The following is a 14,101-nucleotide window of genomic DNA, read 5'->3' as shown; positions in this document are numbered from 1 at the left end:
AGCAGCATCAGACAACCTACGAATATTGATGAACTCCTGTTTCAGAGCACAAGGTTCTGTGTTTGGTGATTAGATGTGGATCCTGTGAATTTGTTATGAATCTCAGATACTATAACAATCATGAAGCTCAAAGTTCCTCCTGTTCTCCACTGGACACTTGCCAAGCTAGAAGTCTGGAAACAATCACATAAATGGTTGTTTCAGTCGTTACTACTTGATGAATCCTTGGCTTAGTTTAGGGCAGGTGCATCTTCTCCCTGTGAGAGTGGTAGTCTCCTGCTACTGAAAAAACCTTCCTAGAATCCATTGAAACCAGGTGATTATCACCAAATGCAGAACTTGCCACATGAATGCAAACTGCTGGGATCAGTGGTCACTAAAACCCCTAACAGTTTCTAGAGAACCATGTGTTTCTTGGCCCAAAGCTGGGTGCTTTGCAGAGGGACATGAACAATTATATGGAGGCAGTGCCACTAATTCATGACCTGAGACAAGAACTGATAATGATGAGGTCTTGTTACGGATTTTGGTGAATTTATGGTTTTGTGCAGTGTTTACAATTTACAGAATATGACTGTGCAATCAAATATACATGGATTTGCTAATGTAGCACTAATGTTTTTAAAACAACTTTCCTTTGATGCATCAAGGTGTGTTTTCTAGGCTTATGTTAACTAGGCATCATTTAAAGACAGGATTATATTCTGGTCAGGATTAATGTCACCCTTGTTCTCCTCTCTCTCTTTCCCCTGTACATTACACTGCACAATCTCCATTCAGTACACAGTCAAGCGAATGTGTTTTTGTTAATCTCCATTATCATTGTTCATGCTGTTTTCGATTAATCTTTCCTGGTTCAGTTACAAAATTGTGGCTACTTCAAAGTTATTCCGCTAGTTCACTGTATCCTATTCCTTCATAATAACTTTATGTTGTTCATTTAACTAGTTTGTTCTGTGATGTCCAAAGAATAGAATGGGCAGAATTATTATTCATGTATGGGGATAGTGCTTAGATGCTAATGCAATATGACTTTGAATTTAGTTGTGCTTTGATTTGCTAAAGGATTTATACTTTTGCTCACACCACAGTGATTCTGCAGTTTTACTCATTTAATATACAACAAATCTATAAAAACCTTTGAATTTGAAGGTGTTATAGGGAGACTTTCCGAAGATTAGATACTGCTAGGGATGCTATCTGTTTCTCTTTTGAATTTGCCTCCCATTTGCGAGTTGAAATACTTTTTCAGATTTTGCACTTCTCTGCCTTTTCTTATTGATTGAGAGCTTTTATGGCATTGGCTCTGTATTTCAATAATTCGTTTTTTTGTAAAAAACCTATAACTTTCCACTGAACAAGAACTCAGTTATTTAGTGGGCCCTTTTAGTTAATTATATTTACTCAATCTTGATGTGTGGGGAGGTGCCTTACCTCTGGGACACATTTCCTAATGAAATTTAGTTTTCACACCATCTTGGATTCATCGAAACTCAGGGTTCTGTTTGAATTATATTTTGGGGCGCCAAAATTTTGGAATTTCCCACATCCTCAGATTTTGGTAGCAGAGGATGGTTGCAAGTTAAATGAGCACCTATTTTCAGCTTCTAAATATTGCCCTTTGCCCCATCTTGGAGTTAGTGGTAACGCTGCGCTCAGAAGCGGCGTCTCTTTCTGTCCTCGCGGATGGAACGCGCTACTGATACTCGGAGCGCCGTTCCCCGTGTTTTTTTACTACACATTCTGGGAGGCATATATTTCACTCCCAGTCGCACTACACTTACCTGTAGCCCTTTTTTCTTATTTTTGTTGTTGGTGGTGGGTTTGTCTGGTCTTTTTGCCTGTCTCTGTCGATGTTGTGTACATCTTGTTTTCTTCATGTTTTTGTCCCAGAATGCTCTGTTTTTCTTTTACACTACTTTCTTTTTCCTATACTGGTATATGGGCTCTTCATAATTCAAGATGGTGTTTTTTCATTTTCCTGTGATGTCACTTCCCTTTTCTCAATATATAAGTCAGTCAGTCTTGTTCCACCTTGCGTTGCAAACACTTCCTTCTGGTTGTGCTGTTCGCTCCTGTTCTTTGTTCCTGCTTTTTGCCTTGGGAGATTTTTGCCTGTTCTTTGTTCCTGCTTTTTGCCTTGGGAAATTTTTGCCTGTTCTTTGTTCCTGCTTTTTGCCTTGAGAGATTTGCCTATTTTTGTTTCCTGCAGTCAAGTCCTGTTTTTTCTTGATTTTCTTCCAGAGTTCCTGTTTGGGGTTTTTTCCCCAGTGTTGTTTTTTTTTCCCTCTGGGACTCCTTCTGGAAGGTACGGTCTGCTTTGGCATAGCCTGTCAAGTGGTACCGTGGCTACTAGAAAGGGTTGCCCTTATCTGGGAGTATCCAGAACCTGTAGAAGACTTGGTGTATTCGTCAACCCGGTATCCAGAGGTGAGAAGTCCAGCGCAGTATGTAACAGATTGCAACGCCAAAGGATTCTGCGTTGCGAGATCGCCATGGAAGATCCACAGGGGGAGGCGTCAGAAAATGCTCAAGCCATGTTGCAGACTGTCCAACAACAAGCCCAAGAGTTACAACAGTTACAGGCAGAGAACACTGTGCTACGACAGGTCTTGTCTTCCCGATCAATGGACATAGCACCTGTATCTGCCAAAACTCCTCGATATTCTGGAGATCCTCTAAAGATGAAGGAATTTTTGGACACCCTGACGGTTTTCTTTGCCTTTCGGCCACTCCAGTTTTCTTCGGATAAGGCTAAGGTGGGCTATCTGATCAGCGCTTTGTCTGGTCCGGCGCTTGCTTGGGCGACTCCTCTGGTTTGTGCAGAAGACCCAGTCCTGGCTAACTATTCCGCTTTGCTGACTCTTTTCAAGCACATTTTTGAAAGACCTGGGGTAGAAGCAGCAGCTGAAGAAGCCTTATGTGACATTCAGCAGGGTAATCAGAATGTTCTGCAGTATATAACCTGCTTCAAACAGCTGGCAGCTGAAACCTCCTGGGTGGAACGCACCTTCATAACCCTTTTCCGCCGAGGTCTGCGTGAAGAAATTAAAAATAAGCTTGTACATTCTTCTCCAGCTTGTTCTTTGAAGGAATTAATGGATCAATCTATGAACATCGAATATAGACTCGAGAGCGCAAGATGGAGAGACATAGAACGCGAGCTCCATACCAGTCTGGTACCTTTCGTGCCAGCAGTCGGTGAACAGAAGATATTCCATCCGAAGCCTCTCCACCTCCCCCTGAAGAACCCATGCAGATAGATCTGGTTCGTAGGCCATTGACCGAGTCAGAAAGGGAGGAACGACGACAAAAGGGACTTTGTCTGTACTGTGGTAAGGCTGGCCACCTGATCCATAGTTGTCCGGTACGTCCCTCAAGACCTGCGGGAAACGCCAGCTCCCGTCCCCTGTAAGGAGGAAGGAGACGAGAGGAGCTGAAGTACCATCAATATGTTCCTCCAAAGAAAGCATGTCCAACTTGTTTATCCTCTTGGTCAAGTTACAAAGTTCACAAGATCAAGAAGAACACCTTCTGGCTCTCCTTGATTGTGGAGCCAGTGGACTCTATCTGGATGAGACCTGGGCTACGAGTAAAGGAATTCCCCGCTTTCTTAAAGAAACTCCTGAGCAGGTTCACACGGTGGATGGCTCTCCGTTAACCTCAAGACCTGTGGTGGCCTCAACTCCTACTCTTTGTTTGACATTTGGGGGGCATCAAGAACATGTTGCCTTTGATCTCATAGCCTCACCAAATCACATCATGATTTTGGGAATACCCTGGTTAGCCCGACACAACCCCTATATCAATGGGGAAACAAGAACTACATCCCTAACGTCTTCATTTTGCCAACAGAATTGTTATTCAACTACTTCTTATTGGACTCCCAAAAGGTCCTGTCAGTCAACTAAGGATAACACTAACTCTATCAATATGATCCAGGGAGTTCCAGATTGTTATCAGGAATATATCAGGATTTTTCAGAAACCTACTAATCCTATTTTGCCGCCTCATCGCAGTTATGACTGTGCTATTTCTTTAATTCCTGATGAAGTTGTCCCCTTTGGTCGAATGTATTCTCTGACAGACCAAGAAAAGAAGGTGCTAAAGGAATATTTGGATGATAACTTACACAACGGTTTGATTGCTCCTTTCACATCCCCTGCTGGTGCTCCTCTCTTCTTCGTCCCAAAGAAGACTAAGGATCTGCGTCCTTGTGTTGACTTTCGTGAACTCAACAGAATAATGATTAAGGATCGATATCCGCTGCCTTTAATTAGAGATATATTGGATGCCATTCAAGAAGCCAAGATGTTTGCCAAATTAGACTCACGGGTGCCTATCATCTCCTTCGGATCAAGGAAGGAGATGAATGGAAGACAGCTCTCCGTACCCCTTTTGGGCACTATGAGTACCGTGTTATGCCTTTTGGACTGACCAACGCCCCTTCTGTTTTTCAACAATTTATGGATTCGTTGTTCTCTGATATACTCAACCAATATGTAGTCATTTATTTGGATGATATCTTGATATATTCCTGTGATCCTGAGCAACATATAGATCATGTCCTGCAAGTGCTGGAAAGACTCAAGAAAAAACAATTGTTTTGTAAACCTGAGAAGTGTGAGTTCCATAAATCTGAAGTAAAGTATTTGGGACTCTGTATTAATCAACACAGAATATCCATGGATCCTGACAAGGTCAGTGCCATATTAGATTGGCCTTCTCCAACGTCCATTAAAGAAACGCAATTTTTCCTTGGTTTATCAAACTTTTATAGTCAGTTTATTCAGAACTTTTCCCACCTACAAAGTTTCATAACACAAACAATTAAGAAAGAGAATCTGAAGAAGGGTTTTCTTTGGACCAAGGATGCTGAACGCACTTTCAAGATTTGAAGACAGCCTTTACCCAAGGACCCGTGTTGCGTCATCCTGACAATACCATGAAATTTATTGTTGTGACTGATGCCTCAGACAGAGCTATTGGGGCAGTTCTGCTGCAGAAACAAGACAACAATGGATTGGAACATCCTATCTTTTATCTGTCTCATACCCTATCAGAGGCTGAATGCAATTATTCTGTACTGGAATGAGAACTACTCGCTCTCAAAGTAGCTTGTAAAGAATGGAGGCATTTCTTGATGGGTTCCAGAGATCCTTTTGAATCCAGGACTGATAATCGTAATCTCCAATGTCTTCGGAGTTTTCAGTGTCACAACAGTCGTCAGGCTCGATGGGCTTTCTTCTTTAGCCAGTACGATTTTGTGATCACGTACATACCTGGTTCCCATAATTCAGTGGCAGATGCCTTATCCCGCAGGTATCCTGTCATAGCTCAGAACTCCTCTCCACATCTTATTGAGTCTAGCAGAATCATCGGAGTTACTCAATCTTTTCAAGAACGCGTTCAATCCGAGTACGAGTTTCTGTCTGCTTCAGAAGGGGATAGAGTGACTCCTTTTTTGCAGAGGAAGGACAACTACTTCTATCATTAACATGCTCTTTTCCTACCTACCAAGAAAGTGCAGACAGAAGCTCTACAAATGTGCCATGATTCTCCTATAGCTGGTCATCGAGGTATCAGGAAGACCCAGGAGCTGCTTCAGCGATTTTTTGGTGGCCTTCGCTTAAGACAGACACTGAAACCTATGTGTCAGCATGCACAGTCTGTGCTCAGACTAAGACAACCCGAACTAAGGTGGGGAACTAACATCCATCAACATACAAGAAAGCAAGACAGCTAAATCTATAATTCTTAGAAGCAAAAATGGAAGACAAGTACTACTTCAACACAAACTGACAGTGGCCTGAAGGGGACACGCTACAGCTTTAGAAAATCTATATATAAGTACATTATTGATTCATATAATGAAATACATACTTAGGCTATTAGGTTATTGATTGCTTTGCTTCATGTGGTGCCATAACAACCTTAGTTGAGGGAGGGGCAACACATTCTACTGCACTCCCTTTCTACAGTACACCAAGAAAAAACCGAAAAGGGGTAAGTGTTTTGAAGTTTCCTCCTTAAGTGGGTAATATTGAAATTTTTCTCTTTATATATTTCAGACTTAGCAGTCACAACAGCAACACCAGCAAAGACGTCTACTACCACAGTAAGAAACCGTGAGTAAAATGTAGAGAAGAAGACTGTGAACAATAGGTAATGAGGTGTCCCATGAGCAGCACTAACTGATGAAGGTGTAAGTCAATATCCACACTCTTTGCAGTCCACGGCTAAAGGGCCCCAAACTGATATCACTGTATGGTACAAACAGTGCACTGCAACAGATAATCATTTCGGGAATCAGCAGCATCAGACAACCTACGAATATTGATGAACTCCTGTTTCAGAGCACAAGGTTCTGTGTTTGGTGATTAGATGTGGATCCTGTGAATTTGTTATGAATCTCAGATACTGTAACAATCATGAAGCTCAAAGTTCCTCCTGTTCTCCACTGGACACTTGCCAAGCTAGAAGTCTGGAAACAATCACACAAATGGTTGTTTCAGTCTTTCCTACTTGATGAATCATTCGCTTAGCTTAGGGCAGGTGCATCTTCTCCCTAAGAGAGTGGTAGTCTCTTGCTATTGAAAAAACCTTCCTAGAATCCATTGAAACCAGGTGATTATCACCAAATGCAGAACTTGCCACATGAATGCAAACAGTTTCTAGAGAACCATGTGTTTCTTGGCCAAAAGCAGGGTGCTTTGCAGACAGACATTAACAGTGATATGGAGGCAGTGCCACTAATTCATGACCTGAGACAAGAACTGATAATGGTGAGGTCTTGTTACGGATTTTGGTGAATTTATGGTTTTGTGCAGTGTTTACAATTTACAGAATATGACTGTGCGATCAAATATAAATGCATATGCTAATGTAGCTCTAATGTTTTTAAAACAACTGTCCTTGGATGTATAGAGGTGTGCTTTCTAGGCTTATGTTAACTAGGCCTCATTTAAAGACAGGAGTATATTTTGTTCAGGATTAATGTCACCCTTGTTCTCCCCTCTCTCTTTCCCCTGTACATTACACTGCTCAATCTTCATTCAGTACACAGTCAAGTGAATGTGTTTTAGTTAATTTCGATTATCATTGTTCATGCTGTTTTCGATAAATTTTTCCTGGTTCAGTTACAAAATTGTGGCTACTTCAAAGTTATTCCGCTAGTTCACTGTACCCTATTCCTTCAGAATAACTTTATGTGGTTCACGTAACTAGTTTGTTCTGCGATGTCCAAAGAATAGAGTGGGCAGAATTAACATTCATGGTGGGGTATAGTGCTTAGATGCCAATGCAATATGACATTGATTCTGCAGTTTTACTCATTTAATATACAAAAAATCTATAAAAACCTTTGATTTTGAAGGTGTTTATAGGGACACTATCCGAAGATTAGATACTGCTAGAGATGCTATCTGTTTCTCTTTTGAATTTGCCTCCCATTTGCGAGTTGAAATACTTTTTCAGATTTTGCACTTCTCTGCCTTATCTTATTGATTGAGAGCTTTTATGGCACTGGCTCTGTATTTCCTTAATTTGAATTTTTGTAAAAAACCTATACCTTTCCACTGAACAAGAAACTCAGTTATGTAGTGGGCCCGTTTAGTTAATTATATTTATTCAATCTTGATGTGTGGGGAGGTGCCTTACCTCTGGGACACATTTCCTAATGAAATTGAGGTTTAACACCATCTTGGATTCATCGAAACTCAGGGTTCTGTTTGAATTATACTTTGGGGTGCCAAAATTTTGGAATTTCCCACACCTAAGATTTTGATAGCAGAGGATGGTTGCAAGTTAAATGGGCACCTATTTTCTGCTTTTATATATTGCCCTTTGCCCCATCTTGGTGTTAATGAGGTTTCTAGTGTGGATTTTCCTGGTGAAGTTTGCCACTCTGGTTGGACTTGCTCTTATTCCTGAACAATTTGGATTGTAAGTATGAACAGGGCAGAATGATTGTTGATGTCTGAGAGTGTGTTCTCATGTGTCATTGAAGTATTGTGGTTTGTGCTGAATGGTGTATTGTCTTGCTATTTGTGATTAATGGTGCAAACGGTGGAGTGATTAATGGGATTTTGATGTATTTGCCTTCTCTGTGATTTACATCGAAAGAGTTGTTGTATTATTATTGGTTGGTTTGGTTTTTGGATTTGTCGAAATCCAACATCTCAAGATATTTTTATTGAACTTTTCTGCATAAGGTTGTGTGGTTTTTTTTAGGTGCCGCCTACACCCAGATAGGGATTCTAAACTAACAAGTTTTCTTTACAGGAGTATTTTGCATCTAACGCCGCTAGATGGGAGTCTGCTCTAATATAAATTGAGATTGGCAAGTGCTTTGTTTTGTGTTGTTTGGGAGAATTGTCTGGTTCTAACTGTCTGAATTTCTTCTATTTAGGTTGAGCTGGTAAGATATATTTAGATTTATACAGTGTATATGTTGAGGAAGGCTCTACAATTGTTTTCTCATTCACAGAGAAGTTGTATTGTGATTGGTCAGCCACTGGGATTGGTGAGACATCATCACAGATTTGAGCTGTCATAGGTTGGCTGCTGTCAGAGTCACTCTGTGATTGCTTGACCTTTGGCATAGCCACACTGGAATTGGTTGTGGATCGCTGATTTATTTTGACTGATTTATGGATTGTTTTGAGCAAAAACGGTGAATGGGTGCTGTGATGAATAAGTAAGATTTCCAGTGTACCTGCTATCACCTGCATATGAGATGATGATGGATACTAGATATAATACATGCACCTGGACTTGCAACTGGCATGAATATACCTCTTTAAAAATAATTGGCCGTTTCCTTTAGAGGTACCTTTAATATTAGAAAGCTAGACTTCCTGAGACAGACAATGAATGAGAGGAAGCTGTTACCTATACCAACATAGTTTTACACATTGAATAAATGGGATCAGATAGCTACAGAATAGAGAGAGAAAATTAAAAAGCATGTGAAGAGTTCATTTTGGCACTGGCTTGAAGGCATGTGGGATCATCAGGAACAATGCTGGAGTAAAGATATGATAGAGGGAATGAAAGTTTGTCTTGCAATAGTTGAAGAAACAACAGACAATAAGAAGAATGGTGAGGGAGGATGGGAAAAGGAAAGCCAAGAAAATGATAAAAATGAGGGTGACTTTTTAAATGATCTTTTGAATTCTAGACCTTCTCCATACACTGATGGGGTGAAGAGAAAAAGGGAGATTACAGTGTTACCACATACTGATGCAGCTAGAGATAGTGTGAGTGAGTCAGCAGCACAAGGAGTGATTGCACCTGCAGTTGTGGGTGCATCAGCGAATGTGAGTGTGGGACACATTTATCAAACTGTACAACAGTGCAGCAAGTCACCTTTCTGCGCTGCGTTATAGGTTAAGGGTAGAAATGTGTCATATTAATCACAATACACCACATTGCTGCCTGTTCTCATTGCTAGCACGCAATGTGCCTCCTCTGGGAAGTCATAGCATTTTGGTACATTCCCAGGTGTACCAGTAAGGGTAAACCTGTGAATGCTTCAAAATCCATGGGTTTTGCATAGGAAGATCAATGCACCACCTATGGAATGCCTCCCTGGGGTAGAGTAACACAACACAGCGATTTGCGCTGGTTGCGTTACCCTGGGTTTATCAAGCTACTCAGGGCCACACAAGGTGGCCTTAAGTAGCTTGACAAATCACAATGCAAGGGCTGCATCAATTTCGCACCATGCAACATGGTGCAAAAGCAACGCAACTCTTGATAAATATGGCCCTATGTGTAAGATATTGGGTTATTAGTTGTGCTGGATGTGAGGCCTGAGCAAGTAATAGGTCCACAATTTCCCCTTACTGGGAACCAAGCAACCCATTGTAGAACTTGACTCTCTCCGAGTAACGAAGAAGAGCAGTCTAAGGCCTACTCAATGGAAGTAGTGTGGGCTAGTAATCACCATTCAATGGCACACAATAATAACACTCAATAAATGATTGTCCAGTTGGTGCTTTTTCTTTGAAAATGAAAAGTACATTTATTACACACACACTACTAAATACTATGCATTAATTGTTAAATCTATACATCAGGCAGATTGAGCATACCTTAGATGACATTATGAAATCACACTTGACCCCTACAGGGTCATGTCCTCCAAAACCCCACCTACACTAGACAGTACATCACAATATGGGTGGTATCACTTTAAATAAAACAGATCTATTGACCTTGTCAAAGGATCATCCCACACATATATGGCAGGCTTATTGTCTTTGTCAAACATGTCAGACATTCACTATGTTAAAAGACTAATCCACAGGGTAAAAACCATCATCACTGCACTGTAATCAATAATAACCCTGTGTAAAGGGAGTAATTACTGTTGATAAAGCATTTCAACATTAGTCAGTAGTCACTGTCAGCATAAATGGTTATTAAAGCATGGAAAATAAGCATAACATGTGCTTGTTTTCTTTTATACACTTTCAGGCCACATAAAATGCAACAATAAAACTAGCCCCTAGAGGGTGCTGCACTCCCAGCTGTTCATCTAAAGTTCCAGCCTTGGGAGTGCATGAAAATTAATAAAGAAAGCCTGGGGTGTCAAACATTTTCTGACCCACAAAACGTAGGGTCAGTTTTTTACTGGAGTGGAAGCTGCTGCACTCCTGTAGCCCCTCCACACTCTCCTTTTTCTCGTTGGTGGGGAATCTGGCTCAAATAGCAGGATACTTGGTCAAATCCAGGCCCCGCAAGGCATTGTGGGGGTCTCCTGTGAGGGAGCATGAATATTAACAAGGTGGCTCTGGACGCATTTTGTGGATGACCTTGCACCCCACGATTTCTTTTTAGTTTTTTTATGTTGGGGGTGCCCAGTCACACCCAGGCGGCCCACTGGCGGCACCTTTGGGAGCCCAACCCCAGATGCCCAGACCAGCTGCCTTCCAGCCGGCCTCTTCCTCTACTGTTGCTGAAGCAAACAACTTGCTTCTCCCCTAAACACTCCATGTGGGCAGGGCGTGCTGTGTTCTGTGGCAACCCTGCTCCCCAGGCACTGGCTCAGGAAACAGGGGCAATCCCACCATCATTGGACGGAGTGCCAAAGCGCTCCCCTGGTCTTCTTGGCTTTGAGGACTTAGAGATGTGGGCCCGGGCCCATCTTCTCTTTGTTGGGGGTGGGGAATAATGGTGCTCCTCTGTTTGCTTTTCATGGCAAGGACCCAGAGATGAGGTCTTGGGTCTCTTTGTGAAAAATCAAGCCCAGGGGTTGGGATGCCCGGGGCTCAGGTGCTCTGTGCTCTGTGGAGGGGGCCCCAAGCACCCCCCCCCAGGATTCATATATTATTCATGAGCATTGGGTCGATTCTCAGGCCCTGGCCTACCCCACGGGCCATCTCTGAAATCACAGCGTAGCCCCATGTGCTCTGTCGCTCAGAGGGGGCAAATAAAAGGTCAGGAATCCTTAACTGTGGATATCTCTGGCCCCCATTGTGCACAATCTTGGACTTGATTTACTCCTGGTGGAGAGCTCTAGCCAGAAGGAGCAGTTTCAGCAGGTTCCCTGGCCTCAAAAGTGGTGTACTTGGCAGGGAGCATGTTCCACCTTCTCTCTGTGCCAGCTTTCCTCCTGGTCTTTGTCTCTGGTGCTCCTCCCCTCCTTCTGAGTCCAAAGGTCCAGATCTCTCCCCCATCTGGTACTCAGGTGGTTTAAGGAGTATGAGGATCTTGGCTACCATGGATGATGGAGGGGTACACAGTGGGATGGAGGGGTCTTGCAGGTACTCCGTGAGCCCATTCAACCATGCACCAGACAGCCCCTTAGCGGCTTCAGGGTCAGACAGCCAGGAACTCAATATAGTGCATGGAATCATCCCCTTTTAACCCTTCAGGCACCCCTAATATGTGCACATGTTTACTCCTGGCCCTGCCCTCAGCAGCCTTGTCACTTTTAGGGTAACAGGAAGGGTAGTGTTAAGGGGTAGTAAGATTTTACGGTTCAGGGAAGGGTAACGTTAACTGAAGTTAATTAAGAAACATGTTGGCAATTTCAAAGGATGATAGAGCCATCTATCTAGTAATTTGTTTATTCGCATTTTAATCATATCTGAGGTGTCACATACTGAAGGATAATTTAATATGAACTGGATCCCTGTACTATTCAGGAAAATAATATATCTGAAGAACTCACCCATTAATTGGGGCTGAGTCCGCCCTGGTAGTACCATCTTACCAAGGTGGGATAAGGTTGCCAGTGGTGGAGCATGCCATATTACATGGGTGAGACCACCTCATACAAAATAATTATGTTGACACAAAAAGGGTCCAATAACCTGGGGACAAAGAGTTAGTAATAGGAATTACCCATTCTGCCAATAGTTTCACCTCTCAGGTTGTGATTTATTCCATTCAACAACTTCGTACATCTTCCTTTTGACACTCCTTACAAAAAAAGACCAAGTACCTACTCTGAAGAAAGCAACTTCACTTACATCTCATAAAAGAAACTTAAACAGACAGAGTCCCAGAATAATTTTTGACCTATTTTCGGTTTCTCTTCTCCCTAAGTGAGTGTAAACTTTGTCAGCCACACTGTGCTTAATTTGAAAAGAACAGGTGCCAGGGCCCATAGTTTTGCTCGGAAGCCCGCCACCAGTGCTATCAAATGTTGTGGTGCTGAATACCAAAGTTGCATAGTTTTGACTCTGCTTCATGCCTCTTTCATCCACCACCAGACCCTCCCTGCCACTTCACCTCAAAGTCTGGTGAGGAAAAGCAGGTGCTAGTCGCTGTTGGGATGGAAAAGGTAGTGACCCTGTGTCCGCTCTTGAGACACCATGCCCTGTCTGTTGGGGGGAGCCATGATGAAGTGAGAAGACCGTCGTCCTGGAACTGCATGCGGAAATGAAGGAGAAGCAGGATGTCATTTGCAGAGGAAGAGCAACGATTGAAGTAACCAAAGCTAGAGGCTCCCAAGACTTGCCACTGGACTCAGGAAGACTTACTGCGTGACAGGAGGAGCGCTCTGGATGCCTGACACCTTGCCGCCAGCTATTATGACTGTGGCGCAATAGCCGTAGCCATACCGCCAGCCCTTCCAACATACTGCCAGGCTTCCGCCTGTGCTTGCACCGCTGCCCTGGGGATTATATGTCCCCAACCGCCAGCCTGTCCACGGTGGTAAACACCGCCACTCAGCATGGGCAGTGCAGGGGCCCCCAGGCACAGCTCCATTGCGCATTTCACTGCCCGAATTTTGGGTAGTGAAATGAGCATCAGGTGCTTCTGCACCTGCTGCACATCAACATTGCCGCCGGCTCCATTACGAGCCGGATGCAATGTTGATGTGACTTTTCCGCTGGGGCAGCGGACGTAAACACTGTTACCGTCCGCTGGCCCAGCAGAAAAGTCATAATAGGGAGCCAGATATACTGCCAGCACTGGCGGTATACTGGCGCCTGCAGCTTCAGCGGTCTTGGGGAAAGACCACCGAAGTTGTAATGAGGGCCTCAGACTCTCTGCACTGCTACTCTAGTGAGAAGAGCGGGTAAGACTATATACGAGGACACCAGACCTCGGGAAACCTGCTCTGACTGACCAACCAGGGGTGCTGGGACACTTTGACATTCCCTAAACCATTGTGGAACTTTAAAGATTTGAACTCATTAGGAGGGCCCGGTTTAGTTGTCACCTCATGCAAATGGGGAATAACCATAGTCCTTCAACATTGAAGTAGTACTTGAGAGATGACCCGGGTAATGCTAGTGTGCCTGCCATATGTCTATGTATATTGTTTCTGGTGTGCCATAGTGTACATTGTGTTTGTATATAAATACTACTGTTGCATAAAAACATGTATTTGATTGGACAATCATGCATTAGGGTTGACGGATGTCTTTTGAGTTGTGAGACTGTATTCACCCTGCACCTACCCCCCTCCCCCTCCAGGCCTTGGACTGCCTAACCCGCTCTACAACTGAGAGACAAGGGCTGAAGAGAAACGTGGCCCAGTTTTAGAGCCCATAGTAGGCCAGACGTTGGAACTTCAGGAATAAAAGACCTCAACTACCACGTTTGGGGCCAGTAGATCCTGGTTGTCCCATGGCCCTCT

The 14,101-nt window shown here is 43.2% G+C and overlaps 1 protein-coding gene across 1 annotated transcript in view; it reads left to right on the top strand.

The window, feature by feature from the left end:
* LOC138296994 (adhesion G-protein coupled receptor F1-like) overlaps positions 1-14,101 on the top strand; it is a 113,335-nt gene that overhangs the window by 22,562 nt on the left and 76,672 nt on the right. The window contains exons 3-4 of the mRNA XM_069236511.1: positions 6,072-6,128; positions 9,182-9,320. Coding sequence (XP_069092612.1) covers positions 6,072-6,128; positions 9,182-9,320 — 196 coding nt within the window. The remainder of the gene's footprint in view (positions 1-6,071; positions 6,129-9,181; positions 9,321-14,101) is intronic.

This window comes from Pleurodeles waltl, chromosome 5, assembly GCF_031143425.1.
Source record: "Pleurodeles waltl isolate 20211129_DDA chromosome 5, aPleWal1.hap1.20221129, whole genome shotgun sequence".
Classification (NCBI taxonomy): Eukaryota; Metazoa; Chordata; class Amphibia; order Caudata; family Salamandridae; genus Pleurodeles; species Pleurodeles waltl.
Note: the sequence above shows the minus strand (reverse complement) of the source record. Positions and strands in the feature narration are given on the sequence as shown.